Source organism: Pelodiscus sinensis, chromosome 33 (assembly GCF_049634645.1).
Source record: "Pelodiscus sinensis isolate JC-2024 chromosome 33, ASM4963464v1, whole genome shotgun sequence".
Classification (NCBI taxonomy): Eukaryota; Metazoa; Chordata; order Testudines; family Trionychidae; genus Pelodiscus; species Pelodiscus sinensis.
This window is the reverse complement of record NC_134743.1, coordinates 2,853,542-2,865,972: the sequence shown is the minus strand read 5'-3', so window position 1 is coordinate 2,865,972 and position 12,431 is coordinate 2,853,542. Positions and strand designations below refer to the sequence as shown.

Below are 12,431 nucleotides of genomic sequence, written 5' to 3'. Positions count from 1 at the left end.
TTGTTTCTTAAACTTTGTCTGTCTGGGAGACAGGAGCAGGCGTCGACCACCTATGGCAGAGTTTCTAAAGTGGCTCACAAAGCCACGTTGAGAAAGCCGCTCCAGGGTTACTTTCTGGCTCCACAGCCACGGAGCCTTGTGGCTCCTATTGGCTCCAGTTTGCTGTTTGCAGCCAAGGGGAGCCACAGGAAGCAGCATGGGCCAGCTCCCCTTGGCTGCAAACAGCGAACAACAACCAATGGGAGCCACAAGACACACACACATGCACGTATGTACTTACGTCTTGGGCAACAAATAGGGGCCAGGAGGAAAGGCAGGGGTTGAGGGCCTGGCACCAGTTCTGCTTTCTCACCTTGGCACGTGACTCCGGTGTCCCAGGGGTGCGGGCAGGGCTTTTCTGCCCAGTCCTGAAATTGGCATTGGGTCAGCGAGGTCTCGTGCCCGGTGCAGTCCAGCAGGCCCAGCAGGATGGGCTCTGAGCTCCGACTGAACTTGCTGCAGCTTTGGGTGATGTACCGCGGGCTCCCGCAGCCCAGCTCCCGGCAAAGCACCTTGGCGTCTCTCAGGTCCCAACCCAGCCCACACACGGTGCCCCAGCGGCCCTGGTGGAAAATCTCCACCTGTCCACTGCAGCGCGTGGCGTTGCTGCCCACCAGCCGGACCGGCACCTTTGGCACCTCTGCAGGGAAAGGCAGGTGGAGAGACAGAAATGACGAGCAGGAAGTGACCAAAACATACAGAGCAAGGGTACACCCAGGACCTGGCTCCCAGCCTCCTGCTCTCACCACTAGGCCCTACTCTCAACAAAAGAACATAACGGCCATACCAGGTCAGACCAAAGGCCCAAGAACTTATTGGATAGTCTGTGCCCTGCTGTGAGTTTCCCAACATATGTCTGGATAGTTGAAGTCCCCCATCACCACCAAATCCTGCGCTTTGGATGATTTTGTTAGTTGTTTAAAAAAAGCCTCATCCACCTGGGTAGATGGCCTGTAGTAGACCCCTCGCATGACATCACCTTTGTTTTTTACCCCTTTTAGCCTAACCCAGAGATTCAGTCTAAGCATGTACATTTTTAATATATAAAGAAACACCTCCTCCCCTTTTCCCCTGCCTGTCCTTCCTGAGTATGCTGGACCCTTCTATACCAATATTCCAATCCTGTATTATCCCACCAAGACTCTGTGATACCCACAATGTCATGCTTGTATTTATTTATTAGCACTTCCAAGGTATGTCTACACTACCCCGCTAGTTCGAACTAGCGGGGTAATGTATGCATACCGAACGTGCAAATGAAGACCGGGATTTGAATTTCCCGGGCTTCATTTGCATAAGCCGTCCGGCGCTATTTTTAAATGCCGGCTTGTTCGAACCCCGTGCCGTGCGGCTACACGCGGCACGGGCTAGATAGTTTGAACTAGCAAGCCATTCCGAACTATCTGTACGCCTCGTGGACATACCCCCAGTTCTTCCTGCTTATTACCCATGCGTCTTGCATTTGTATATAGGCATCTACGATACTGATTTGATCTTGCCTCCCCGTTCTGCCTTGTCCCTCCTTTTTCTCTGCTATTATAGCCCATGGTCCCTAGTCCATCCCTTTCTTAATCATTCCCAGCATTTTGTTTGCTTTTTTTTTCAACTGCTGCTCAGAGAACTATCCACAATGACTCCACGATCGCTCTCTTGAGCAGGAATAGCTAATTTAGACCCCATCATTTTATATGTCTAGTCGGGATTACATTTTATAATCTGCAATACTTTGCATTTATCAGCGTTAAATTTCACTTGCCATTTTATTGCCCGGTCACCCAGTCACAGTCTGCCTGGGACTTAACTACCCTGAGTACTTGCGTATCATCTGCAATTTTGCCACCTCACTGTTTATCCCTTTTTCCAAATCATTTTATGAATATATGGAATAGGACTGGTCCCAGAACAAGCCCCAGGCAGACAGCACTAGTGACCTCTCTCCATTCTGAAAACTGAAGATTTAACCCTGTCCTTTGTTTCCTTTTTCCCATCTTGAGCCAGTAACCAATCCCTGAGGGACCTTCCCTCGTATCCCATGGCAGCTGACTTTGCTTAGGAGCCTTTGGTGAGGGTCCTTGATTTGGTGAGGGTCCTTTGGTGAGGGACCCTAGATTTCTGGAAATCTAGATCCTCAGTGGGGGAGCTTGTTGACCCCCTTAAAGAATTCAATAGATTAGTGAGGTATGAATTCCTTTTACAGAAACCCTGTGGACTCTTCCCCAACAAATTATGCTGACCTATGTCTGCACATGCTGTTCTTTACTATAGTTTCAACCAGTTGGCCCAGTACTGAAGTCACCTCTAGACCCTTATAAAAAAACCTGGTGTCACATTAGCAATCTTCCAGTCATTTGGGATAGAAGCTAATTCAAGGATAGGTTATGCCCCAGTCAGTAGCTCTGCGATTTCCCATTTGAATTCCATCAGAACTCTTGGGTGAATGCCATCTGGGCCTGGTGACTTATTGCTGAGTAATTTGTCAATTTGTTGCAAAACCTCCGCTAATGACACCTCAATCTGGGATTGTTCCTCACATCTGTCACCCAAAAGAATGGCTCAGGTTTGGGGATTTCCTGCATATCCTCAGCCAGGAAAACTAATGCAACCAATTCACGTAGTATCTCTGCAGTAGCCTTATTGTCCTTGAGTGATCCTTTAGCATCTTGCTTGTCCAGGGGCCCCACTGGCTGTTTAGCAGGATTCCTGCTTCTGATGTACTTAAAAAAATGTTTTTCGCTAGTACTTTTTGCGTCTTTGGCTAGCCGCTCTTCACATTATTTTTTCGCCTTCCTAATTATATTTTTACATTTCATTTGCTAGAGTTTTTGCTCCTTTCTTTTTTCCTCACTACAATTTAACTTCCACTCTTGCCTCTGCCTACTTCTCTTATTCTGTTGTTTAGCCATGGTGGCACTTCTTTGGTTCTCTTTTTATATTTTTTAAGTTGGGGTATACATTCAGTTTAGCCTCTATTATGGTGTCTTTGCAAAATCTCCACGTAGCTTGCAGGGATTTCACCCTTGGCACTGAACCTTTTAATTTCTGTTTGACTAACTTCTTCATTTTTAAAAATGACTAATAGTCCTATGGCACCTTAGCCCTGGCCTGCTCTGGGGAGTTATTTATTTCAAAATAGCACGTCCACACTGCAGGGAAGCCTTGAAATGAGTCCAAGGAAGGCTCCCTTGACTTAGAGCCCCAGGAGACATTGGGGAGTAATTACTTTGAATGACTCTGGGGAGTAGGTATTTCGAAATAGCAGCAGCTGAGTGTCCCCACTACCGTTACTTCGAAATAACAATTTCAGCAGGAGTCATTAGCTCAAAATAACAAGCCTGTTACTTTGAAATAATGGGCTTGCTGTGTGGAGCTTGCCTTGTTATTTCAAAATAACTTCCCAGTGCAGGCATTAGAGACTAACACAAATAGATACAGTCTCTTGGCCTGTGGACTGTCCAGTAGGTGGGGCTCTGCACTGGGGCTGGCACTTAAGGCCAGACACAGCACTGAGGGGTGCTAGGACTTAGGAGAACGGGGGAGGCCCAGGCTGGCCCCAGCTCCTAACCCTGGTGCACAGAGCAGCCCCATCAGGGCACAGTCCCACAAGGACAGACTGAGCCTCTCTCCCTGTACAGGGGGACACAGCAGGGCTGGGCTCAGCACAGCCTGGGGGGGAGAACAGGCGAGTTCTATGAGCCCCCCCAGGAGGATACAGGGTGGGTGCCTGACACACACTGAGGCACCCTCACCAAGGCAAAGGCACAGTTGCAGGGGGCCCTGTACACTTCGGAGGCGTGTGTGTGTGTGTGTGTGTGTGTGTGTGTTGCTTTGGTGACTGTCAACATGCAGCAGATCAGGTGTCACCGTGTCGGGGTTTTCACTGGCGAAAAGGCCCCACACACCCCGAGTTGACCCTGAGCCCTGGGGATGGGTGAGGGCAGGTGTCTTTCCCACCGGACCCTAGGAACTGATCGGGGGGGGGGGGGGGGGAGTTAAAATCAACTGCCCTCAGCCCTAGCACCTGGGGCAAGACGGGTGCCCGAGTCTGTGTAGTGACACCCACCCAGAGCCAGAATAGACCCCAGGAGCCCTGGCTCCCAGCCCCAACCCACTCAGCCCCACTCCCCTCCCAGAGCCAGGAACAGACCCAGGAGCCCTGGCTCCCAGCCCTGCTGGGGGGTGTCAGTCACGGGGGGTTGTGTGGACACTGACCATGTCCAGAAAGCGGCGCCCAGGCCCTGCTTGTCCCAAGCCCAGGACCTGCCGGGTCCCTCCCTGCCACAAGGGCCGACCGGCCAGCGCTCATCCAGCAAGGCCAACGAGTCAGAGCTCAGCCCCCAACCTGGCACCCCAGAAATCCTCCCCTGCATCTGAGCTCACCCTGGCAACGAGCCCCCGCATCCTCCTTGTGCTCACAGACGATCCCTGAATCCTCATACGTGCAGTTCCCCAGCGCCGCCTCCGTCCCCTGGCACTGCACGTCCGTCAGCAGGACAGGCTGTGACTCGGACCCTGGGCCGAACACGCTGCTACTCAGGGACTCCACAGCCTGCCCGCAGCCCAGCTGCCTGCACACCACGGCCACGTCCTTCTCGTCCCAGCCGTCGTCACACACGGTGCCCCAGTGCCCGGCCACAAGCACCTCCACTCGCCCGGCGCAGCTGTGGGGGCCCCCCACCAGCCTCACATCTGCAAAGCAAACAGCAGCTGGGACGCCCGCTCAGGGCTGCGGGGAAGGGCCCAGAGGCTGCAGGGCCAGAGGCCGGTAACTGAGTCCCTGGAAATGGGTCATAACCAGTGCCCCTGCTTTACAGAAGGGAAACCGAGGCACAGAGACAGGACTCAGCTTACCCCAGTCACACAGTGAGCCTTGTGCACACAGGGAATAGAAACCCCCTCCGCCCCCCACACACTCTCACTCTAACCCAGGGTGGGCAAGAGGCGGTTCGTGGACCAAATCCAGCCGCCACGGTGCCAGATCCAGCCCACGGCCCCCTCGCCAGCACTCTTACTGCAGAGCAGCTGCAGCCACTGCCTGCGCTGTCCCCAGTGTCCGGCCAATTGGAGCTGGGAAATTTTGCTGAAGGCAGGAAACCAATGAAGCCTCCTGCCTCTCCCCCCCCCCCCCCCCACACACACCCTTCCTGTGCTAAAACGGAGCCACGTGAGGGAGGGTGAGACAGAGAGAGGGGCCAGTACAGCGGGGGTGGGGCATCAGAGAGGAGCAGGGCAAGGACTAGGGTGGGAAGGGCCAGAGGAGGAGAGAGGGTGTTTGTGCAAGTGGAAAGCTGGCGCCCCTCCGTGTTGCTGGGGGTGGGCAAACAGCTGAGAGTCTGCTCCCCTGGATCCAGCGCAGGGGGTCTGGCAGCTCCCAGTGCAGGCTGGGCCGGCAGCAGAAGGACAAACCAGAGCGGCTGGGGCTGGAGGAACAAGCTGATGTCACCTTCCCAGGGGAACGGCCCCACGGCGAGGAGTCCCCCCCCCCCGGGCGCTCCTAGAGCCACACTCCACTTTGCTCTGGTTCTGTGCTTGAACCCAGGGAGCCCCCTCACTCCCACTGCCTGCTGGGACCTGCCCTAGGGCAGCTGTTTTTGCAAAGCACGTGGTGGTCACCTCTGCTCAGGCCCTGCCGTGACACCAGGGTGGGATCCTGGCCTGGGCTCTGGCAAAGGGCAGGGGCCGAGGGGCCAGACGTACGTACCTGAGAGGGCAGAGACTCCCACGCCGGCAGCTGGGGAGAGAAGAGGAAACCGTCAGGAGCAGAGAGGGGCCCTCGCACCCCAAAGCTTCCCAGCCCCACGACACCTGCGGGAAGGTGGCGCTGGAAGGGGCAGATTCCAGAGCAGTTGGGGCCAGACTCGGCAGTGACAAGTGCTGGGACCCAGGAGACTAGGGGTGTCCCAGGCCGGCAGCCCATCAGCTGCCCCACCCCGCTCCGAACCCTGGTGCACAGAGGACCCTATTGGCACCACCCCTAGTTGGCCCTCACCGAAGCAGAGCCAGAGGCCCAGAAGGTCCATGGCTGCCCCGTTGAACTGCTCCTTCCTGCCACGATCCAGTGCCAAGAGCCTCTCACCCTCCCACCAGGGCAGCCCCTTTTATGGCCTGCTCAGGGCTCTGCCGGCCAGCGAGGGAGGAGCCGGCCCGAGGGCTGGTCACAAGGGCACTTCCCGGCACCTCGCGCTGGCTCAGCACGTCCCGGGGCAGGGCACAGCTCTGCGGTCTAGAGCGCTGCCTGCCAGTGACCCTGCAGATGTCAGTCCCTGCCTCCCCCACGGGGAGGTTTGGCTCCTTCTGGCCCCAGAGCCAGCAGGCTGGGCCCAAGGAGGGACTCTGCTCTGGACAGGGTGGGCCAGGCTGTGGTGCTGGGCCTGGGGTGGCAGAGTGGGAGGCTGGAGCGGTTGGGGAGCCCAGAGGGGCGGGAGTGGAGTCCAGCCACGGCCAGCGAGGACAAGCCAAAGTCCGAACCCTGCACAGCACCTGGCCTGCCTCCTGCACCCTGGGCCGGGGGCCCAGACTCTCTGGACTAAGCAGCCTGGGCTCACAGCCTGGGTGGCAGAGACACCGAGACAAGCCCCCGCCTGACACAGGGTGGCAGAGAGCTGAGTCCCCCGCAGGGGAGGTGCAAGTACCCTCTCCCCTCCCCCCACGCAGCATGCGTGGCGTTCGGCTCTGGCCAACCCCTGACACCCGGCAGAAAGCCAGGGCCCCACATGACCCAATCCTGGCCAGCCAGCAGGAAATTTCACCTGCCCTGTGGGAAGCAGCCGGGAGCGCTGTGCACTGAGTGTCTGCAGTCTCTTTGGGTGGCTGCTAATACACAGGGGATCCGGGTATGGCTGAGTCAGGCTCTGCACTGGCGAAAAGGCCCCGCAAGCCCCCAGATTCTGCCCTGAGCCCCAGGGCCACGGTGAAAGCAGGTGCCTTTCCCACAGGCCCCTAGGAACTGGGAACAGGTCTGGGAACTGGCACAAGGTGGGTGCCCTACCCTAGCATGTGTCGGTGACACCTCCCAGAGCAGGGATGGACCCGAGAGTCCTGGTTCCTGGTAGGGTTACCAGATGGTTTAAAAAAAATACTGGACACACTTGATCTCAGACAGTGAGGGGGAGACCGGCCAGGAGGGGAACGGGGCTGGGCGGGAGGGGGTCGGGGGAAGCAGGGAGGGGAACCAGCTGGCGGGGAGCAGGGCTGGCCTGGGCTCACACAGATCCCGGGGTGCTGCTTGTCCCATGCACGGTCCCGGCAGAGCACATGGGCGAGTCCGGCCTTGGGGATTCCATCCCGGCCCTGCCCCCCACCCCTGCCCTCTCCACTGCGTAGTTCCATACGGTCTGGCTGGTGGACACACACAGTGTGAGCATGTCTACCAGCCAGGCAGTACCCTACGTACTGATACTCATGATAATAATAAAACATGCTTAATTAGAAAACAGACATTTCTATGTCTGGTATTTTCTCGATTTGTTTCCCAGACAGAAAGCTCGAATCCCGGACTGTCCGTTCAAAACCGGACACCTGGCAACCCTGGCTCCCGGCCCTGCGGGGGGGTGTCAGTCACGGGGGGGTTGTGTGGACACTGACCGTGTCCAGGAAGCGGCGCCCAGGCCCTGCTTGTCCCAACCCCAGGACCTGCCGGGTCCCTCCCTGCTGCCAGGGCAGACCGTGCAGCGCTCACCCAGCAAGGCTGCTCAGTCAGAGCCCAGCCCCCCACCCCCGGTATCCCAGGTGTCCACCCGTCCCTGCCCTGATCCAGGGCTCTCCAGGCCAGCGAGCCCCACGTCGTCGAAGTGCTCACAGAGGTTCTCCGCATGCTTGTAGGTGCAGGTCCCCAGCGCCGCCTCCGTCCCCTGGCACTGCACGTCCATCATCAGGACAGGCTGTGACTCGGGGCCCGGGCCGAACACGCTGCTACTCACAGCTCCCACGGCCTGTCCACAGCCCAGCTGCCTGCACACCACGGCCACGTCCTTCTCGTCCCAGCCGTCGTCACACACGGTGCCCCAGCGCCCAGCCACAAGCACCTCCACTCGCCCGGCGCAGCCGTGGGGGCCCCCCACCAGCCTGACATCTGGCAAAGCAAACAGCAGCTGGGACGCCTACTCCGGGCTGCGGGAGCTGAATGCCCAGCCCAGCGCGAGGCATCGTCAGCGAGTGCAGAACAGGGCAGAACGAGCTTCCCCCGTGCCAGGCAAATCCCAGCGCAGGATGGAACCAGCAGCACAAAGACAAACCAGAGCGGCTGGGGCTGGAGGAAGAAGCTGATGTCACCTTCCCAGGGGAACAGCCCCACGGCGAGGAGTCCCCCGCAGGAATAGCCTAGCGCCATGCTTCTTTGATCTAGTTCTGTGCTTGAACCCAGGCAGCTGCCTCGCTCCCGTTGCCTGCTGGGAACTGCCCTAGGGCAGCCACCTCTCCAAAGCACGGCTGTGGTCACCTCTCCTCAGGGCATGCTGTGCTGCCAGAGGGTGGGATCCAGGCCTGGGCTCTGGCAAAGGGCAGGTACCAAGGAGACAGACACTCCCAGGCCAGTGCTTGGGCCAGCAGGCAAAACCATTGGGAGCGAGCCCCACAGCACCTGCAGGATGCTGGTGCCGGGAGGAGCAGAGTCCATGGCAGCTGGGCCCAGACACGGCAGTGACCGGTGCTGGGCCCCAGGCCGGCTGCCCATCGGCTGCTCCACCCTGCTCCTAACCCTGGTGCACCGAGCAGCCCCATCAAGGCCTTGCCCCGCCAGCTCAGACTGAGCCCCTCTCCCTGTGTGGGGGCACAGGGCAGGGCTCAGCCACAGGCCCAAGGGGGAACAGGAGCGCTCTGTGTGCCCCAGCTGGGGATGCAGCCAGCTGGCGGGCGCCTTATGCAGACAGGGGCACCTCCCCAAAGCAGAGGCAGAGGTAGAGCCGCAGTCCATGGCTCCCCGGGGCGAGCTGCCAGGGAGCCCTGCGCACTTCCCCTGTGCTGCTTGGGTGACTGTTAACAGGCAATCCAGGTATGGCTGTGGCAGGCTCTGCACTGGCGAAAGGGACCCTCAAGCCCCCAGATTCCACCCTGAGCCCCACGGCCTGGTGAGGGCAGGGGACATGTTGGAGTGGCTTGAGCTGTAGGAACTGGGTCAAGGTGGATGCCGCAGCTTGTGAAGGTTCTCCGCATGCTTGTGTGACGTAGCGGGGGTGCCTTGCTAGGCCTGTGGCGACCTCTGCTGTCTGGTCATTATGCAAAGGGGGCTCCAAACCAGTCTGACCAGCCACCCCCCATGGAGAGGAACAAAGGAAGGTGGATGCTGCCCTGGCTGGGGGGCAGGGCTGGAGGAGAGTTAGTTAGTTCCTGGCTGGAAAGCAGGGAAGAAGGAACTGGGGAGGGGGCTGGGATCCCCCCATCTCAAAGGGGGAACTGAGGCCTCTTAGCCCCAGTTCCTGTAACCAGATCACATCTGTGCTATGCTGTATCCTGGAGGAGCAATAAACCACCCTCAATTCTACTGGCTGGTGGAGTCTGTTTGTGCCATTTCGGGGTGCAGGAGACGGGGGACCCCCAACGCTCCGTCACAGCTTGTAGGAGCAGGTCCTCAGCGCCACCTTCCCCTGGCACTGCACGTCCATCAGCAGGACAGGCTGTGACTTGGGCCCTCGGCCGAACACGCCGCTACTCACGGCTCCCACAGCCTGTCCACAGCCCAGCTGCCTGCACACCACGGCCATGTCCTTCTCGTCCCAGTCGTCGTCACACACGGTGCCCCAGCGCCCGGCCACAAGCACCTCCACTCTCCCAGCGCAGCTGTGGGGGCCCTCCACCAGCCTCACATCTGGCAAAGCAAACAGCTGTTGGGACGCCTGCTCCGGGCTGCGGGGGCTGAAGGCCCAGCCCAGCGCGAGGCATCGCCAGCAAGTGCAGAACAGAGCAGAATGGGCTTCCCCCGTGACCCTGGGCCCTTCGCCTGCATCTGCCTCCATCTCCCACTGGTCGCTGAGCCCCACAGAGGGGCACAGAATCAGAGTCCCTGCTGTGCAGAAGGGAAACTGAGGCACAGAGACAGGACTTAACTTACTCCTAATCACACAGTAAACTTTGAATAGAGCAAGGAATATAACGTCCCTCCACTCTAACCACTAGACCCCACTCTCGACCCAGAGTCAGGGACAGATCCCTGCCCACCCCTAAGCCACCTTTAAACACCAGTTCCTACTCCCTTCCCAGAGACGAGGACAGAAGCTTGGTCACTGGCTCATGCAGAATGGGGATCAAGACAAGGATGGGTCTGGACCGGAATCCTGGCTCCCCATCTGTCCCTTCCCCTCCAGCTCTTCCCAGTGCCCCTCGCCCCGTTTCCACTCAGTAGCGTGAGCATTGAACACCCAGCGCTCCCCGCGTCACTGGGGAGAGATGGGGGGTTTGCCCTGGAGATCGGCCGCATGCCGGTAGAGTGCACGACTTCTGGGCAGTCACAGTCGTGCCCCTGTTGTGGGGTCAGTGCTGGTAGTTGGAGGGGAGACACCCTGACTCACCCCAGTGCCAGCTGCACCTGTCCCTACTCATTTGCATACACCACTCACTGTCCCGTCCCCCCACCTTCGGGGGAACTGGTTACACTCCCCAGCTCTGTCATTCACATCCGCACTGTCCGGTGCTGCCCAGCCTGGAGAGTGTCCATGGGCGTGTGACGCAGCGGGGACTCTGCCCACTTTTGTAGCCACAGTGTCACTCCAGTTGTGCACTCACTGATTGCTTTGTTGCGCTGTGTATGATTCCTGATGTCCTGTGCTGTTCTGCAGGGATAGTACTTTAAAGACTAACAAATGTAGATCAGCGTTCCCAAACTTTTCAGCATCACGCCCCCTTTTTGATTTTTAAGAAACCATCACATGCCCTCCCCCCACACACACACTCCATAGGCCTTCATCAGGAACTTGGTGACTGGCGCATGTAATGTGATCGCTTTAACAATCTCATTCTCCACCTTGTCTTTCCTTTTATTAATACACCCTTAGATTTCAGATGCTAAAGGCCTGGCCCAGTGTCCACTTTTGGGTAAGAGCTGAGGTACAAATTGAGCCGGGACTGGGGCTGGCCCTTGGGAACAGGAGAACCTGTTCGGAGTCAGTGAGATCGGTCTGATAACCCCTCCTTTGTGTAAGGAGCGGTGCCGGCTGTGGCATGGGTGAAGCTGGAGTGTCTAAGGGGATTGCGTGTGTGACTTCCTACTGGCCAAACTGGCAGCTGAAGTGGTTTGTGTGTGGCTGGCTTGGCACCTTATAGAGAAGGGCCCCAGTCTAGGGCTGTAAGTAACCCTGGCTATAAGAATTCTCCCTGATGTGACCCTCTCAGCGGTGCCCCGACCACCTGGCATGTTACACCTGCTCCTAACCCTTGTGCACAGACCAGCCCCATCGGACCCTACCAGCACAGACGGATCCACACTCCGGGTACGTCTACACTACAGCGCTAGTTCGAACTAACTTAGTTCGAATTAGTTAATTCGAACTAAGCTAGTTCGAACTAACGCATCTAGAACTAAAAACTAGTTCGAACTAGCGTTTTGCTAGTTCGAACTAGCAAGTCCACATTGAGTGGACTCTGAACAGGGCTTAAGGATGGCCGGAAGCAGTGCCGGCAGGGCATAAAAGGAGGACTTAGAGCATGGAGATGCTGTCTCAGGCTAGCCGAGGGCTGCGCTTAAAGGGTCCCGACCCCCACCCCGGACACACAGTTCTAAGGGGTGCCCTGCTTGCAAAGAAGTTCTGGCTTGGAGTGCCCTGAGTGCCCACACTGGGCACATCACACCACTCGGCCATCAGCCCGGCTGCACTTGCCGCAGGCTGCCATCTGGGGAGAGGGAGTAATTGGGGGGCTGCAGGAGAGCTTCCACCCCCAGAAGCCCGCAGAGCCAGCCCAGTCCTCCCCATCGGGGGCTCGTACCCCATTCCTCCCTCACCTCCTTCCACTTACCCTTCCTTAGCCCCCCTTCTTATTGATGTACAAAATAAAGATAACGTTTCTTCCAACATTGACTCTGTCTTTATTGAAAAAAAACTGGGGGAGACTGGGAAAAGGAGGTGGGAGAGGGGAAGAGAAAGGCTGGGAGAGGGGAGGGCAACTAACATGATCAGGGGTTGGGAACAGGTCCCAGATGAAGAAAGGCTACAGAGACTGGGACTGTTCAGCTTAGAAAAGAGGAGACGGAGGGGGGACAGGATAGAGGTCTCTAAAAGCAGGGGTTGGGTGGAGAGGGTGCATTCAGAAAAGTTCTTCCTGAGTTCCCATAAAGAAGGACTAGAGGACACCAAAGGAAAGGAATGGGTAGCAGGCTTCAAACTAGTAAGAGAAAGTTGTTGTTCTTCACAAAGCAAATAGTTAACCTGTGGAACTCCTTGCTGCAGGAGGCTGTGAAGGCTACAACT

General features: G+C 57.6%; 1 protein-coding gene across 1 annotated transcript in view; it reads right to left on the bottom strand.

Moving 5' to 3' along the window:
• The window catches only part of LOC102449031 (scavenger receptor cysteine-rich domain-containing protein DMBT1-like), a 91,151-nt gene that overhangs the window by 2,626 nt on the left and 76,094 nt on the right, over nt 1–12,431 (bottom strand). Inside the window, exons 18-19 of the mRNA XM_075914361.1 lie at nt 4,417–4,725; nt 353–679 (exon numbers count right to left, since the gene is read on the bottom strand). Of these exons, the coding sequence (XP_075770476.1) occupies nt 353–679; nt 4,417–4,725 (636 nt within the window). The remainder of the gene's footprint in view (nt 1–352; nt 680–4,416; nt 4,726–12,431) is intronic.